An 18,759-nucleotide genomic window follows, 5' to 3' on the forward strand; every position below is an offset into this window, starting at 1 on the left:
CCCATTATCTTGTAATGAATACAATGTACCAATAAAAAAATTTAAAAAAATATAGGGCGGGGGGTGTAGCTTGGTGGTTGAATGCCTCTGGGTTCCATCCTCAGACCCCCCCACACACATAAAAATAGTATAAAGGCACATTCAAAACTTTGATATTAGGATTCTACTACTACACTTTAAAAAAAAGAAGAAAAAAAGAGATTAACTAGATTTTTTTAGGAGAAAAAGAGATTTACTAGATTACAAGGTAATTGCTTTATGGGCAGGATTTTTCCTTCCCTCCCTCCTCTTTTGTGGTACCTCAAATTGAATGCACTGTGGTCTACCACTCAACTACACCCCAGCCCTTTTTATTTATTCATTTTTGTGGTACTGGGGATTGAACCCAGGGCCATTCTACCTTGGAGCTACAACCTCCAGCCTTTTTATTTTTTGTTTTGAAACAGGGTCTTGCTAGGTTGCTGAGTCTCACCATGTTGCTGAGGTTGTCCTTGAACCTGTCTCAGCTGCCCACACACCAGGACTTCAGGTGTAGCACAGCACACTTTGCTCAAGCTTTTTTTGCTTCTTGAGACAAGGTCTTGCTAAGTTGCTGAGGCTGGCCTGGAACTTAGGATTCTCCTGCTTTAGTCTCCCAAGTAGCTGGGATTACAGGTTTGTAACACCATACCTGGCTTTCTAGTTTTTCTTAACTTACTAGCTATGAATATAAGTTGTTATTTAAGTAACTACTTTACCTTATAGCTTTCTGCTCCTTGGATGAGATCTCTCATAGATGCAGACAACTGATCCTTCTCTGACTGAAGAGATTCAAGTTCTTCCCTCAGAGTCTGGGCCTATGATTAATATGCAGAGAAGAGTTTTCCATGGAAAGAATCAAAAGAAAAACTTGATTTTCTAAAAAGAAAGGCTCTTGGGCCTGGTGTTAAGGTCAGCTCACCTCTTTCCTGCTAGCATCAAGTTCTTTCTTTGCTTTCACAGCAACTAGTTTTAGCTTACTTATTTTCTCCTCCTTCTCTATGGATTGTTTTTCCAGATTTTCTAAAAATAGAAAATGAAAGGATTATATATAAAGACAAGAAAATGTTCCAATAACTTCCTTATTTTAACCCTAGAAACTGATTTTTTTTTTAATCTCTAGAACACAAAATCTAGTTTGGATTTAAAATAAGTAGCCATGCTGGGCGTGGTGGTGCATGCTTGTAATCCCAGCATTTGGGAGGCTGAGACAGGAGGGTAGTGGTTCATGGACAGTTTCAGCTACTTAGAGAGGCCCTCTACAACTCAGTGAGACCCTGTTTCAAAATAAAAAATACAAAATAAGGTTGGAGGTGTAGAGGTGGAATACCCTTGGGTCCATCCACAGTTACACACACACACACACACACACACACACACACACACACACACGTAGCCAAAACACTGATGTCTGCTTTTTTCAGTGAAGGCTTAATTATTCATTATCTAAGTGAAGCAAACAATGTAAAAATGTCCACTTTTTCAATTCTCTAAAATAGTCCACATAAAAAAAAATAGCCATTTCCTAAGTGTCTAGCAACCGAAGAGGTGGTTAGGACTCTCTTATAGTGCTGGGTTTCCTGAAAGCATAGGCAAATTGGAATTCCAGGTGAAGGTCTGTAAGTCAGGTCCAAGTAGAGAAGATGCAGATAAGTGCCTATGCACACGCCTCTGCTGGTGGATCTAATATTCACAATAAAATATGTACTATGTCAGACTTACCCTTTTTTGGAGGGGGAGGCACTGGAGATGGAACCCAGGGACATTCTCCCAAGTAGCTGGGATTGTCCCAGGGACATTCTATCTCTGAGCTACACCCCTAGCCCTATTTTATATTCTTTATTTTGAAACAGGGTCTCACTAAGTTGTGGAGGGCCTAAGTAGCTGAGACTGTCCGCAAACCATGATCTACCTGTCTCAGCCTCCAAAATACTGGGATTACAAGTGTGCGCAAGCATGCCCAAATCTAGACTTACCCTATCCTGATCTCCTCCTTTAAGCTCTTTTGCTATTCTTCCTCTGAGTCCAGTGCTTAGGATTTTACCTTCTGATGTCTTTACCTAGCTTCATTTATGACCTGAATGCCTGTCCACTGGGCCTCCCTCTTGGCTGATGCAGTGATTGTGTGTGCAGCAAAGGCCAGCTGTTTCCATTCTGCATCTCACACACCTTCTCACCTCCCTGGACATGAGTGCAGCAATTCTCCCTCTCTAGTAGACACCCCCCCCCCCCCGCCCGCCCCAGTTTATAAACGTGCAACATGGAAAAGTATCAAGACATCAAGCTAGGAACAAGCAGTAGAAGCAGCCATAGAAGCCAGAGATCACAAGAGGACAGGTCAACTATCCTAAGTATGCTTTTTCCCACTTCAGAAACAAAAACAAAACACTGCGTTGCTCCTCTTTTAACAAAACCCTTCAAAGAGATGTTTGTATACATTCTTTAATTTCTCTTCCCCATAGCACCCAAGCCTTAGCCCTAGCAGATTACAGAAGTTCCTCTCTAGTTTAGACCACTGCTTAGCTTTCAGCACTCATTTTATTTGACCCATAAGTAGCACTTGCTATGGCTAAGCATTTTCCCATTTCCCCCTTTCATTTGCACTGAACCTTTTTTTTTTTTTTTGGTGGTGTTATTAGGGGTGGGACCCAGGGGCTTTTCTACCTCCGGGCTATACTCCCAGACCTATTTTATATTTTATTTGGAAACAGGGTCTCACTGAGTTGCTGAGAGCCTCACTAAGTAGCTGAGGCTGGCTTTGAACCTGCGCAATCCTCCTGTCTCAGCCTCCCAAGCGCTAGGATTACAAGTGTGCGCCACCACATTGGCTTGACTTAACTTTTAAGATGTTTCATGTTCCAGGTTTTCTGGCTGCTCCTTCTCAATCTCCTTTTCCCCCCCAGCATTTAAAAATGGGGAATTGTCCATCTCTGGTCCTTATTATTATTATTTCTCATACTGCCTTGGTGATTTCCAGCTCCCTCCCACCCCAACCTAATCTGGTACTAAATGAAGGAACCATGGGCACCTTACACAACACTCTAAGTCTTCCTTTCTTCATTTTAAAGGGAATAAAAGACCCACCTCATAATGTTAACCACAAAGAATAAAAAACTGAGCATTAAGTCTCCACTCTGGTGCAAATCACAATAGAGTATTTATGATCAGGCTGCTGCCGCTCCAGGAATCTCCTGGCATACTCCTCGACATTCTAAATGTTAACAGACTGCGTCACATTTCTCATTCTTCAAGCCCCAGTTAAAGGTCCTATTCTCTGATATTTCCCTTAACTGAAAACAGGCAGTTTCTCATGCTATCAGCACTATATCCTGTCCACACCTCACACTACTGCATTCAGACCTCTTCTTGGCAGTGAGCTCTTTGAGTACATGGTCTATACCTAATTCACCTATTACCAGTGTCTAGAATAGCTGGACATTTAAATGTTAGGTAAATGAAAAATTCAAAAGTAATCATGGAATCACTTGTAAATGGAATCATACTAGTATTTGTTTAAATTAAGGAAAGGCAAGGTTTCATTATCACCTCACTAACATGTATGTTAGTGAGAGAGATGGGGGATCAAGGAATGGGGTAGAAGACATATGGAGGGAAATAAAATAAGTAATACATATGTTTGTATCACTTTGAATTTCACTATGATGTAAAATGACACTGTACCAATAAAAGTATAATATAAAAGAAAGAAAGAAAGGCAAACAGATGGCAGAGGGGCAATGGGAGATAAAAGAAGACAGCTACTTATGACATTTTTAACAGTTCATTAGTTGGCTATTATATTTTCCAACCTATTCTAACACTTACAAAGAATTTGCCTAATAACGGTGACAACATATATGAAAACACAGTTACCTATTTTTTCTTCCAGATCTTTTACAGAAGAGAGTTGATCATTTTTTACAGAAGATGATTTCTCTAAAGAATCCTGGATTTCATATGGAGAAACAAAACAAAAAAAGGATTTATTTTATTTTCCATGATGAATTGGCCACCACTTTAAGCAGGAGATTATCATCATCAAAGAGAAATCATACAAAAAGCAATTTACTCATCTTTTCTTATGATGATAAACAAGATAATACCAACTGCATGTAGATGATATGGTACTTAATATAAAAACCAATAGTACCTAAGGGCAAGATCAACAACTTGTTAAGTAGCAAGTATGTGTATAATAAAGAAATGATAAAGAAATGATCAATGATGACAGTTTGTTAACTTTTACAACATAATTTTAAAAAGAAAACTCTAAAATTATAGCTAAAGTGAAAATCTACTTTTTTTTTTGCTAAACAATGTTCTTTGATCAAGACCCCTAGTTATTTAATAAACCTTAAATTCAAGGTTTTAAAACAATCTACCCCCCTCACAAATGATCAATATAATAATAAACAGAATAATCAACATGAAAATGTTAAATGCACTTTTTGTGTATTTGCTACTTGAGCTTAAATGATAAAAACTTCTACATGTAAAAATGTTCTAGTCTATGACCTGAACTAAGAGTTTACTTGAATCAATAAATCTTAAAAGCATTAATACCTTTAATAATTTCAGCTCTGCTCTCACATCTTGCAACTCGGATTCTTTTTGTTCTAGTAATGGCTTTAGGTTTTCCTGTTCCATTATAAAAGACTTTTCAAACTGGATTTCATTTCTGCTTTGTAATGTTTGAGATACTTCTTCAAGTTGAATTAAAAGATTCTGATTTTCTTGCCTTGTTTTTTCATTAGCATTCTTCATTTCGAGAAGATCAAGTTGCAGTGCTGCTTTTTCCGACAGAGTTTCTTCCAACTCTTTTCTTATGAGAACTTTCTCTTGCTCAGAGTCTTTTAGTAAAGATCTAAGGTCTTCACACTGAACAACATTCTCTTCTTGAAGGTACTTAATCTCTTTTTCTAAAGCTAATATCTTTTCATCATATTGATGCACCAAATTGTGTTTTTCTTTATCTACTTTTGCTAAGGATTCACCAACAGCTTGTAAGATGTTTCCAACATCCTCTTCATTTTCTTCTGAAACCTCTGACCCCATTTGCTTAAGAAAGCCATACAACTGAGTTTTGACAAATGACTTCTGAACTTGCTCGTTTTCAAACAGTTTATTTAAATTATCTTGCTCTTCCACTGCTAACTCAAGTTTCTTTTCTAATCCAGTAATATGTTCTTTTAAGATAACGTCTCCTTCTTTTTGAGACTCTTGAAGAGCTTCCAAATCCCTACTCAACTGGTTCTTTTCAGAATTTAGTCTGTTATTTTCCTCACGAAGAGACTTCACTTCAGATGACAACACTACCTGGTCTTCAGAGACAGTTTTCATTTGAACTGTAAGTTTTTCAAGTTTTTGGTCATTTTGATCCTTTTCTTTTAAAGTTTCATCCAGTCTTCCTGTTAATTCGTTTACTCTTTGTTCTAGTTCACTGTTGTGCTGGGCAGTTTGCTCTACTCTCTCTCTAAGTTCTATGGCCAGCTTTTCTTCCCTTTCACATTTTTTATGGAGATTATCCATCTCTTCGTGGGAGTTCTTAATTTTACTTATGAAATCATCTTTTTCTTCAGTAAGGCAACTTATCTTTGCTTCCAATTCTTGTAACATGCTATCTCTTTGACTGAGACTAACTGAGAATATTTCATTCTTTTCTTGAAGGCTCTTTATGGTATTTTCAAGTTCTGGTACTAATTCTTGTTGAGATGATAACTTTTCGTTTTCTCCCCGGAGACGATTCACAGTTTCCAGAAGAGCATCTTTTTCATTGAATGCAGTTCTGAGCCTCTGCTGAAGTTCATGAACATCAGATGCCTGCTGCTGTTTCATTGATTCAAACTCTTGACTTATTTTCCCAGCAGATTCCCCCAGTTCTGTTTGCAAAATTTCCATAATCTCTCGTAAACTTTCATAATTTAAGATTGCTTCTTGCTTTTCCTGTTGTAGGTTTTCACACTGCTCCTTAAGACCCTGTATTTCAAACATTAATGTTAATTTTTCTTTTTCTGAACCTGACAGAAGTGTCTCATTTAGTTCTGATATTTCTTTTTGATGTTGTTCCTTAAATTTCTGTACTTCTTTTTTATGTTGTTCTACTGTGCAGCAAAACTGTTTATTTAAGTCTTCTAGCTCGTGTTTTAATTTTTCTATTACACAGCTCTGTTCTTCTTTAGCTAGTAACAGTTCATTAATTTTAAACTCTAAATCTTCTCGTTCGTGAAAAAACTCATCCTTTATATGCTGGGCATCCAGTTCAAGTTTTAATTTAAGATTATTCATATAAGTTACCTCATCTTTTAAGATACTATGTTGAGATTCCAGTTCTTTTAGGGAATCTTCTAGTTGTTTTACTTTCTCATTTGCTACTTGCTCTACTGAAGCATCATCCTGTAAGACCACAGGACACATCTGGTTGTCTGGGTTTGCAGATGAGCTGGATTTCCTTAAGCTTTCCGATTCACATTCGCGTGTCTCCTGAGCGATCTCCTCACCTGTCTCACACTGCCTTACTGAGTTCTCTTCTAGCTGCTCTAACTTACTGAGCTCTGCTCTGTGTTCTTTAGCGGATGCTTCGATTCGGCACGTCAATTCTCTGACTTCTTCTTCGTGTGCAGCTTTCAACTGCAAAAGTTCTTCTTGCAAAATGTTAATATCTTTCTGGTAATCTTGGGAATTTGCCTCAATAACTTTTTGCAGATGAGCAGTCTCTTGCTTCTTTTCATCAGTGGTAGCTTCTAACTGTTTTTGCAGACACAGAATTTGCTCCTCAAAGGCCGCCCTGATTTTCTCCATCTCTTCTTGTAATTTTTTAACATTATCCTCAGAGCCACTCTGAGCCTTGAGCTGTTCTGAGACCTCTAGCTGCTTCTTCAATGCTTCCTCCAGTTCCTTCTGCAAGCCGGCTTTATCTTCACTGTGTTTGGAATTTACTGCTATCAATTCACTTTTCAAATTTTCAATTTCTTTCACACAGTTTCTATGTGACTGCTCAAACTCCTTGTGTACATCTTCCCTCTTAGTTACAGAGTCCTATCACAAAAGTAAGCACAAATAAATTATTTAAGAAAAACAAAAAGAACCCCTGCTCTCAGAGAATATATTGGCAATATGGTAACTAGAGAGAAAAGTAAATGAACAGAAATGTACCTAGAGAAAAATAAGACACTGAGATTGCAAGTGTCTTATTCTGAGGCTCTGCCTACCTTACACAGAACAATGTTATCTGCATCACTAAATCTATTACTTAAATGACTACCAACTAGAAAATATCTAAATTTGATTTTTAAAAAAAGTGATAAATTATATAAGTTGTACATGTCATAAAGCTTCATCTAATAGCTCTTAAATAAATTAAGAAACTATTTTTGGAAAAAAAAAAGGCTCAGACCTAATTGGCAAGCAAGTAGTAATATATTAGTGAATATCCTAAAATTCAATAAAAAATGGTATTTAACACTGAGTGAAAATAATGTTTTCATTTTTACTAAATAACAACATTACAGCTATTAAGGAAAATTAAATAATGTAACAAGTAAATGTTAGGGCTCTCTGTGCAACTGGAGGATTTCACTTTTCTTTTTAAATCTTAATTTTTGTTTCTTTTTTCATAAAAGGTAAAATAGGATTAGATGCTCTTCTTTTTTTTTTTTTTTTTTTTTTTCTGGTGGTACTGGGGGTGGAACCCAGAGGCTTCCTACCTCCGGGCTATACTCCCAGACCCATTTTTATATTTTATTTGGAAACAGGGTCCCAATAAGTTGCTGAGAGCCTCACTATCCTCCTGTCTCAGCCTCCCAAGTGTGGGGATTACAAGCGTGCGCCACCACACCCAGCCTGGATTAGATGCTCTTAAAGGTTTTACTTAGATAAAAACTTCACGACTACACTGTAGAAGTTAATAAAAGTGAACATTAAATGTTGACTTACCTCAACCTCTTGTTTCATTTTAATATTTTCCTTCTTGAGAGAAAGACACTGTTGCTCGGTTTCTGCTTTTTCCAGAAGGATAGCATCCAGACGTTCAGTCAATGCCTGTTTTGGAGTAGGATGATTTGTATGCCATAAGTTAAAAAAATGGTGAGGCACTGTTACCTCCTCACCTTTTTCAAGCTCTTTTAGAGAATAAGAAATTAAAAAAGGTATAAATATACGGACAAAGAGAAAAGTAGCAAAGACAGGGAAATGAGAAATTTTAACCCACTTAGAAAACTGAAGGTCAAGGAGGGTGAACTAAATTAGAAAGAAAATCAAAGCTATAACATAAAAGCCCACATAGGAGCGCACATATGAGAAGTTGGCAAATATGCTTCAGAAATGAGAGGCTTACGCCGCGTGTGGTGGCGCACGCTTGTAATCCCCGCGCTTGGGAGGCAGAGACAGGAGGATCGCGCAGGTTCGAAGCCAGCCGCGTGCGCTGGCTTAGGAGACCCTGTTTCCAAATAAAAATGTAAAAATAGGTCTGGGAATGTAGCCCGGAGGTAGAAGGGCTTCCAGGAACCCCAGTACCACCAAAAAAAAAAAAAAAAAAAAAAAAGAGAGGCTTAGGAATTGAAGATATAAGGGGCTGGAGGTATGGTTTAGTGGAAAGTGCTTGCCTAGCATGCATGAGGCCTTGGGCTCAATCCCCAGTATGGCAACAAACAAACAACTAAAAAAAAAAAAATTAAAAAAAATCACTCAAAAAACAATTGGAGATAAAAGGTATTGTCAAGGGAGGTATATATATCAGGGGTTCAAAAACTGGGGATGGTCAATGGTCTGAATTGAGAGTAGCTAGAAGAAAAGGCAAGAAATAATCTGTCACTTCTTCCTCAGAGACAATGAGTAGGAGAGATATGAAAGGAAATGGAAAACAGACCAACAAACCAGAAATCAGATTTTTGAAAAAAGCTAACAAAAAGGACAGTTTTTAGCAAGATTGATCAAGACAGAAGCAGCAAACAATAGTATAACTGGATGGTGAGCACTTCTACTTATAAATCAGAGCTTAAAAAGTTAAAGAATATTATTATTATTATTATTATTATTATTATTATTATTATTAGGATTTTTTTTGCTGTACTGGGGATGGAACCCAGGGGGCAGTCTACCTCTGAGCTACACCCCCAGCCCTATGTTTTATTCTTTTATTTTGAAACAAGGTCTCACTAAGTTTCAGAGGGCCTCACGAAGTAGCTGAGGATTGGCGATCCTTCTGTCTCAGCCTCCCAAGTACTGGGATTATAAGTTTTTGCCAACACAGCTGGCTAAAAAATATTATAAATAATTATTTGTCAATAACACTGAAAGCTCAAATGAAAGGAATAAAAATTCCTAAAAAATATAGCTTTAGTTTGGCACATCTATAATCCTAGTTCTTGGGAGGCTGAGACTGGAAAGAAAATGTAATTCAAGGAAGGTCTTGTAAAGAGTTCTGTGGCATATTCTGTAGATTGTCTCCTTAAGCCTCTTTTATCAACTGTCTCTTCCTTGCCTGCCTCTTCTACAGGTGCTATAAAGGTTAACACTTAAATCTGCTGCTCTCCCAGATTGATAGGATAAGGTGCACAGAAATGAAGGTTTGTGTTCTCCTGACATCTTGGGAGACTGAACCAGCTGCCTATCTGGGAACTTATGTGAAATAACACTAAACAAACAAACAAACAAACAAACAAAAACCTCATCCCAAAACTTGTGCTGCTGAAGAAAAACAAAGAAGATATAGAAAACTTTAGAGTTCTGTATCAAGTTATATCTCCGAGTCAAAAAAAAGTAGAATAAAGGCATTGAGAATAGAAGGGCATTTCAAATTATCAGACATTTCCAGCCCATGCATTCACTCTCAAGAAGCCACAGGAGGATGGGCTCTACCCAAGAGACTGGTTAACCAGAAAGTGAACACTGAGAGGCCTTCCAAACAGGAAAAGCAGCACAGAGGTTCAGTGTCACCACCCATAGCCAGGTTCAGGTAAATGTGCAACCAGAGCAAACAAGTGCAGGAAGACAGAGGCATCAGGAGGCAGAGGCGGAGAAAGGACACACTGGAGCGACACACTGAAGTAACCACGGGTCTCTCATGACTGATGCATGAGAAGAAATAGGAAAGTTAAGCATCTTTAGAGTCAAAGGCACAAAGCCCAGTGGACCTGCTGACTGAGGTCAAGCTTGAAAGGAAGAAAAGTGAAATGTATGAGGGTTTCTTCCCCAGGCAGCTAGTGATATAGTTATCAAATGAGGCTCAGTAGTCACACCTGTGGCTATATATAAATCTATATCTACAGATCACTGAAGTTCTGAGCATGGCCAGGAAAAAGACTGAGGTAACAGCCATAATTAAGGAGTGCATGGGAAGAAGAGGAGAGAGAATATGTGTTTCAGACAGAAAGGAATCTAGAGGTCATTAGCCATATATATTTAAAAGTTAACCAGAGTGATAAAAAACTTAACCATGGTTAGAGAGAAAGTGGTAGAATAGGGACAGAAAGCCAGACAGACTCTAGCAAGCCGACAGCCCTCAAGAAAATTCTACTTATCATTTGATATTTCTTCTAATAAAAATTAATGCAATATTCACAATTGTTTCATTACCTTAATAATATCATCCGTTCCTCCATCAGCAGGTTTTGATTTGAGTTCTTCAATTTCTTTCTCCAAATCTAAATAATTTAAAAAGATTCCAGTTAAAAAAAATGAAGAAAATAAACATAAACTGAAAAGTACATTCTAACCCCCAAACCTATAAACTACAATATATTTAAGTAGATACTTTAAAAAATATTAATTTCATCACATAATAGTATTACCTTTTCTTTTCCTTTTAATTATGGAAAACTTCAAACAAATAGAAAAGTAAAGAAAATAGTATGATTAATCTATGTACCCATCAGCCTGCTTCAGCAATTATCACCTGGCCAATTTTCTTCATCCTAAACTATACTTATCTAAACCTTCCCCTCTTTTCTTACTCATCCACGCTTTCATCTCTCTCTATCTCTATTTTTCCCCCCAGTCAGGGTCTTGCTATGTTGCCTAGGGTGGCCTCAAACTCACGGACTCCAGTGATCTTCCCATTTCATCCTACACAGTAGCTAAAATGTCAGGCATGCACCACTGTGCCAGTCATCCTGACAGTTTTAAAACAAACCCCAGACATATTATTTCATATAATATACTTCTTACTGTATCTTTTTTTTTTTTTAAATATTGGAGATTGGACCCAGGGGCATTCTACCTCTGAGCCATACCCTCAGCCTTATTTTATTATTTGGAAACAGGGTCTCACTAAGTTGCTGAGGTTATCTTTGAGCCTGCAATCTTCCTGTTTCAGCCTCCCCAGTACTGGGATTTCAGGTGTGCACCACCACACCTGACTACTTCTTACTGTAAAATCTTAAAGTAACAACTAACCTCATATTAGGGATAACTGTTAACTTGAGTACTTCATCAACTCAGGTCTCTCTCTAGAGGCTAGGACATTATTCCAAATAAATTACTTTCTTAATTACAAACAGATCTAACTTCTAAAACATACTTTTGCCTTTTCTGGTAGAAAATAAATCTTGGCTTTTAGGCTGGGCAGTTGACATTTTTAAGTTGTTGGAAACTCAATAGCTCACCCACTTATACTAATAAAGGTCACAAGCATCTATTTCCTGATGGAATAAAAAGAGAAGGAAACTGAAGAGAGAATCAACCAACGTCAGCAAATACATACACTTTGGCTTTCCAGGAATGACAATCTTTTATTACTGTACTTGAGAATGTATTTGGGCTCACAACGTTGGTCTCTAACATTTCAAATGACCACTCTAGAAAACACATTTAACTCAAAAGCATCTACTATCCACATGAAAAATAATTAACTTTACAAAAATTTTATAATACTCCCTTCTTAACAAAAGTAACTGCAGTTTAGATGTGAGATTTATTTTTTCTTGTGTGTGTGGCACTAGGGTTTGAACCCAGGGCCATTCTATCTCCAACCTATACCTCCAGCCCTTTTAAAATATTTTTTATTTTGAAACAGGTTCTTGCTAGGTTGATGAGAGCCTCACTACTTGCTGAAGCTGCCCTTGAAACTGCGATTCTCCTGTCTCAGCCTCCCAAGTACTGAGATAACAAGGATGCACCACCACACCCCGCAGACATGTGAGATTAAAAATAAAAACAAAGCAGAGGTAAACGGTTAGAATGTTAGGTAGTGAGATTCCACTGCCTTAAGATACATTTGGAATCTCTAGAGAATAAAAACAGGCCAACATACTATTTTAAAGACTACCACTTTCAACCAAGATGAATATTTTCAACCCGATACCTGTACACCTTGATTTAGCTTTCTGAAATAGCACCATTTGCTTCTTGGCAAACTTGATGAGATCTTCCTTCGGCAATGTTTCCAGCTGAAAGATGTTACCAATTTGTTATCAAACATGTTTCCAGTAAGCCACATAAAAGCAGCACAATATCTGCTTAAAAATGAGACATTCTATTCAATAAGTCTTTAAGCCAACCAAACAACATACTTTATTCCATCTTTTCTAAACTGACAGATGCAACTTCAACTCAGTAATTATTAGTTATTAGCAGACTGACACTTTCTAGGTTTTGATTTCTTTAACTGTACAGTTAAGACTGGACTTAAAGTTCCTTAGTGTTGTAATCTTCATCTATTTCAAGCTCAAAGAAGTCTCTGGCTACATCAAAATTCAATCATAATTATAGCAACAAGATACACTAGGGAAGAGTTCGCATTTAACTATAAAAATAAGGCTTCACCATCTCTGAAAATTAACTCCTGTGGGCTCAGTTTTCTCATCTGTCTGATGAAAATAACAATACCTATTTCATAGTTACTATGAAGCTTAAATGAAGGAATTGCGTGCTTAAGCAAGTGCCTGAAACTTAGCATGAGAACAACAAACCTTAGCAATAAATCCTTATCATTTAGAACCACTGAATGATAAACATTGTACGGGCCATAAAAACGACCTAATTCAACTCTGTTTTTGCAGTGTAGGAAATGGATCTAGAGAAGCGACTCCCTCAATCCCTACCCAAAGCCCACTGCTTTTTCTATTGCACCACTAAATAAACTTTATAAATTAGACGGCTTTATTTCGTGTTTGAAAAACTTCAGGATTTCTTAGCAGTGGTAATCAGGAGCAGGAAGTAAACAAAAAATTGTTATCAGGAAAACAACAACAACAACAACAACAACAACAACAACAACGAGATTAACAGGAACTAGATGGGTGACAGTAAATTAAGATCCGAATCCCTGGAAGAAAGGTTACTTCTTTTCCATAGGTCGACCTTCTCCCCGTGCTAAAGTTTTCCAATTCTTCACCGTCCCCCTCCTCAGGGCAACTGCTAGACAATTTTCTCTTCACCTTAGATTTCCCGGTCCCAGGGGTGGCTGGTGAAGCCACCCCATCTTGAGCAGGATCCTACAAAACAAAATGAAACCCAGGTGTCAAAAGAACTCTTTTCTGAATCCCAGACTAATGCGTAGAACACTTAACGCGTCAAAAGCCTTTCCGTGTAGGGAAAATTAAAAAAAAAACACCTCTTTGGGAGAAAAGAAGAATAAGGGGATGGCTGTCTCTATGGCAAACGGCCCGGGAGGGGCTCTGAGAGGAGTCACCGCGGGGGACACCCTGGGGGCCCGCGGCGCGGGTTCCGGGGCGCCGGCGTGGCTGCCCAGCTCTCCCACGGGTCCGCCCCACGCCCCCGAGCTGGTGGGCCCGGCCTTGCCGGCTGCCCGGCCCCGGTTACCTCCATCGCCCAGCGCCAGCGGCGGACCCGCAGCCCCGCAACCCGGCAGCCGCCGCTGCGCTTCCGTCCGCGGCCGCCTCTGACGTAGCCCCGACTGCAGGTCAAAGGTCACGCTCTTCCTGGAGGCCCGCCCCCCCGCGTCTCCATGGCTACGGCCCAAGGCGCTTCCGTTTCCGCCTCTGCGTCCGGGAGACGGTTCCGTGTGCGCGCAGCTCCTGGCCGGCCTCCAGTTCCGCCCACTAATAGTGCGGGAGGCTGAATGGTTCCCTCCCCAGGCACAGCCCTGGGACTGCAGGTCTCTAGCCCGGTAGATTTGCCTCCTGCAGTTGCCAAATGCTGGCGATGGGACTCGGGGGAGATTACCCCTTGACGCCGCGGTTTACCATCTGGGGTTTGTCATCAGGGCGATGGCAAATCTATTGTATTGGAGTACAGGTCTCCCTCACCCCCCAAAGGTGCCTGCCTGCCAGTCTCCCTACTCTAAGGGGAACATCTCCAAATGCCTGGCAGACAGACAGCTGCTGCCAAGGAGCTTCTTAGGCACAGGCTGCGAAGCGTGATGCCCTGAGCTAACTCCGAGCTATACAACAAGGATCCCAGCCTTCCCTGAAGCGGACACTTCTTCCCAGGGAGTGCTGCCTCGCAGCGTCCCTCTGCTGATGGGGATGTGGTGGAGACAGGCAGGACGATCTCCCAGGGTACTGAAGAACCAAAGTGACACCATGACAGGCTTCAGTCAAAGCTTTAAATAAAGTAGGCCTGGGTTTCCTTTTTTAAGAAGTTAAGTTTCTTCCCTAATATGTGAGAGTTAGGGAGAAATGGGTCATAGGAGGAACTCTTGGAAGAGCATCAGTAACTTTTAACTCTGTTTACATTGTCTTTGGATATACAATATTTTTTTATTTTTAAGGGAGTTTATTTACCCTTTTGTTGCCTGTGCCATTGAAATCATATCCAAGAAATCACTTCCAATTTCAATGTTGTGAGGTTTTATGACCCAGATTTTCTTCTAAAAGCTGATAGTATTAAGATTTATATTTAGGTCCTTTATCTATTTTGAGTTAATATTTGTATATGTGTTAGGTAAGGGTCCAATTTTATTATTTTTCATTTATTATTATTTTTCAACAATATTTAGTTAAAAGACTAGTATTTCCTCCACCAAAAGTTCATGGAAACCTTGTCAAAAATAACTTGACAATGTATGGAAGAATTTATCTCTAGGCTTTTATTTAGCTCCAATGGTTTATATATCTGCCTTTAGAACAGTACTACACTGTTTCAATTATTGTAGCTTTATATGGTTTGAAATCAGAAAATATACATCTTCTAGCTTTGTTCTTCTTTGAGACTGTTTTGGGTATCTAGAGCCCATATTCCATATCAGGATAGATTTTTTTTTCTGAAAAATAAATAAATAAATGTATGATAGTTTCACCTAAAAAAAAAAAAAGAAAAAAAAATTCTCTGGTAAGAAAGAAAGCAAAAAGAAATATTGAAATGTTATCTTTAAGTCATCAAAAGTTTGGTACCAGACAAATGAAACTGTTATGTGAGATTATCAATGTTAATATTGTATAAATTGCTATAATACTAGATGTCAACCACTAAGCCAAGCGTGGGAAGGAGGGATGGGGAGGGAATGGGGTGGGGATCGGGTAGGGGCTAACTGGGCGATGTGTGCATGTATGTCTACAAAAGTATCTTATTTAAACCACTATGATGTATGAATACATTGCACCAATAAAAAATAAATTAAAAAAAAAAAAAGTTAAGTTTCTATAATTCATTGTCCCTTCTGGAGAAACTGTAACTGCTAATCTGACCTTCTCCTAGACACAGCCAATTAGTGCAGAGTACCTCTGTGTCCAGAATCAGTAGATAACCAAGCAAGGTCACTCTGCTCTGAGAAAAGAGACCCCCCCACTCAACCCGAACATTCTTGAGATAGGTACCACTGGCCGGACCAATCAACTTAAAGGTCATCTTAGATGGCTGAAATTTTCCTGACAACAGCCCTTTCCTATGGCACAAAAGCTAAACCAATTGTGGGCCAACAGTGGTTGCTTGGTTACAAAACAACCAATCAATGTAATGGTGGGAAGGACAGTCTTCTTAGGAGATAAAAGCTTTGTTCTTGGGGGGCAAAGCACTCTTCCTCAGTGGCCACTGCCTTGGTGTATGTGGACATATACTCTAAGGTGAACGTGTGAGGTTTGGAACGTATTTTTTAACATTTTGGTTTAGAGATAATGGTGTTTTTTTTTTTTTTTGGATATAAATGAAGAAACATACAGCTCTGAGTGCTGCTAGCAGACAGACATTTGCCACTAGGGCAAAATTGATAAGAAGAAAAAGGCCTAGACCACCACAGTGGACTGAAGATGAGTCCCTGTCAATCTATGATCAGAGAATCAATAAATTCCTTTTATTAAATGATCAACATAGCATCAGGATTTCAGGTTACCTGCAACAGTGCACAAAGTATTCTGGGAAGAAGAATTTTCCAACTTGAAACAAAAACTGATCTTTCAAAAATGAGATGGCTTGAGAAAATGTTCACAAAGCTGGACTTTGGGCAGAGGTGTAAAATGATAAACTTCCCTATGGGACTTGAAAAATAGTCTTAGAAAAAAAATAGTCTCGGATTTGAAAATCTTAACTCTTAGCAGCCACCAAAAATTTTAATGATTTTTGGGCAGCAAATACCATGAAAGAAGTTTGAATAAATGGTTTGGCATGTAGTATCCAACAGTCTTAGAGAAAAAGAGGAATTTTTGTTATATCCATAAGTACTTTATCTTTTATGTAGCAGATACCCCTCGAATACTTAATTGACTCAATTCATTGATGTAGGAAAAAATCAGAGGAACAGAACTCAAGATCACTAGTTAGTTTTTTTAGGTTGGATTAAGATTAGGACTGAAACTTCAGGGATATTTTTCTATATATTACTATAGAAATATTATGGCACTTTTCTCTTACAGTCTGCGATGCAGGCATTGCATTACCACATTCTTCAAGGTCCATTAAACCAAAACTCTTCTGAAAACTTTTTCAATAAAAATTAACATTTTTGAAGATTATGTACTCCCCACCTTTTTTTAAAAATGGACATACAGCAAAACGGACTTTTCTATTATCTTGCAGCTTTTAGAATTTTAATATGCAAATAAATTCATGCAACCAGAAGCACAATCAGGTTACCGAAAGAGTTCTATTATCCCACAGACTTCCCTATACGACTCCATTGTAGCCACAATGGATACACATGTGATGTTTTATAGATTTCTCATTTAGTTAAAATCAAGCCCATTAATGTGCACTGGCTCACAGTAAAGGAAAAACACGAACTCTATCTTATATAACATTTTGGAGCCTCTAAAGTCAGGAGCGTGGGGTTTGGATTTATTTATTTATTTTTGTCATATTAAGGTATTGAACCCAGGGACTTATATCTCTGAACGACACCTCCATCTCTATTTTTTAATTTTTATTTTGAAACAGCTGAAAGTCTCACTACTTGCTGAGATTATCTGTGAACCTACGATACTCTTGTCTCAGCCTCCTAAGTACTGGGATAACAGGTGTGCGCCTGTTATCCCAAGGACTGTCTCTGTCTTGTTTGGTTATTTTGTTCAGAAGTGGGATAGCCTCACACAGTGCTTTGTGCAGAATAAATCCTCAATATTTGTCCATTAAATTCACTTGATTCCCAAGACGTTTTGATAATTACTGTGACACCATCCTATCTAGAATTACATGTGGTAGTTAAATATGTGTATGAGTTAAAAACTCATCAGGATTAAAAAAATACATGTCTTAAGAATTGGGCTAGTAGTTGAAAACAAGGTTACATACACAGGCTTTTAGGGGTGGAGGTGGTAGGAATTAAAGAAGAGCAGATGACTGTCAGCTAGTTCACACCCTTTATCACCTCCAGATCCACGGAAGAACTTTAGGGTATCTTACATGAATGATTGTTTGTGTATATTTATGGTTTTTTTTTTGCGGTACTGAGGATGGAACAACTCAGGGGCATTATACCTCCGAGTGATATCCCCAGCCCTGTTTTTTAATTCTTTATTTTGAACCAGTGTCTCACTGAGCTGCAAAGGGCCTCACTAAGTAGCTGAGGCAGTCTGTGAACAGCAATTCTCCTGTCTCAGCCTCCCGAATTCTGGGATTACAAGTGTGTGCCATCACGCCGGGCTTTGTATGTGTATATTTAAACCCAGTAATAGCCAGGTGTGGTGGTTCACAGCTGTAATCCCATTAACTTGAGAGGCTGAAACAGGAGGATCCTAGGTTTAAGGCCAGCCTCAGAAACCTAATGAGATCCTCAACAATTGAGCAAGACCTTGTTTCAAAATTAAAAAAAAAAAAAAAAGGTCTAGGGGTGTATCCAAGAGGCAGAACATCCCTGTGTTCAATCCCCAATATGAAAACAGCAACAACAAAAACGAGCATGATTTCTGGGTGTGCTGGTGCATGCCTGTAATCTCAGTATTTGGGAGACAGGAGGATCGCAGGTTTGAAGCCAGCCTCAGCAACTTAGCGAAGCTCTCAGCAACTTAGCCAGATTCTGTTTCCAAATAAAACATGAAATAGGGCTGAGGAGATAGAAGGCCCCTGAGTTCAATCTCCAGTACCACAGAGGAATGGACAAATAAGACAAACAGTAGCATTTTGAAGGATGCCTACAATATGGCATATAATTGCTATAAAAGAGAGTAGGCCCCCTGGTTTACCCTTCCCTTTCTCATTTTTATTTTATGTGATTATATCAGCACAGGTTGCATACAGTCTTCTAGGATTCAATCTAATACATTTCTGGAGGCAATGATTCTAAGGTGACTGGTGGAGACTCCATGCGTGTTAGGTAATCAAAGATATATAGGATTGATACAAAGAGTAGCTTTAGATTCGGTGGCTCTTGCTCTGGTTTGGGTTTTTAATCATAAGTATTCAAATCCAGTCTTT

At 38.7% G+C, this 18,759-nt stretch overlaps 1 protein-coding gene across 2 annotated transcripts in view; it reads right to left on the reverse strand.

The window, feature by feature from the left end:
• GCC2 (GRIP and coiled-coil domain containing 2) overlaps nt 1–13,442 on the reverse strand; it is a gene marked incomplete at its 3' end in the record, with an annotated part of 43,026 nt that extends 29,584 nt beyond the window's left edge. For both annotated transcript variants that reach the window (XM_080711639.1, XM_080711638.1), the window contains exons 1-8: nt 13,392–13,442; nt 12,317–12,401; nt 10,591–10,658; nt 7,951–8,055; nt 4,582–7,053; nt 3,892–3,964; nt 941–1,041; nt 738–836 (exon numbers count right to left, since the gene is read on the reverse strand). In XM_080711639.1, coding sequence (XP_080567765.1) covers nt 738–836; nt 941–1,041; nt 3,892–3,964; nt 4,582–7,053; nt 7,951–8,055; nt 10,591–10,658; nt 12,317–12,353 — 2,955 coding nt within the window. In that variant the 5' untranslated portion in view covers nt 12,354–12,401; nt 13,392–13,442. The remainder of the gene's footprint in view (nt 1–737; nt 837–940; nt 1,042–3,891; nt 3,965–4,581; nt 7,054–7,950; nt 8,056–10,590; nt 10,659–12,316; nt 12,402–13,391) is intronic.
• Between the last annotated feature and the right edge of the window lie 5,317 nt (nt 13,443–18,759).

The sequence above is a fragment of the Muscardinus avellanarius genome (genome assembly GCF_963383645.1).
Source record: "Muscardinus avellanarius genome assembly, chromosome: 15".
Taxonomy (NCBI): domain Eukaryota; kingdom Metazoa; phylum Chordata; class Mammalia; order Rodentia; family Gliridae; genus Muscardinus; species Muscardinus avellanarius.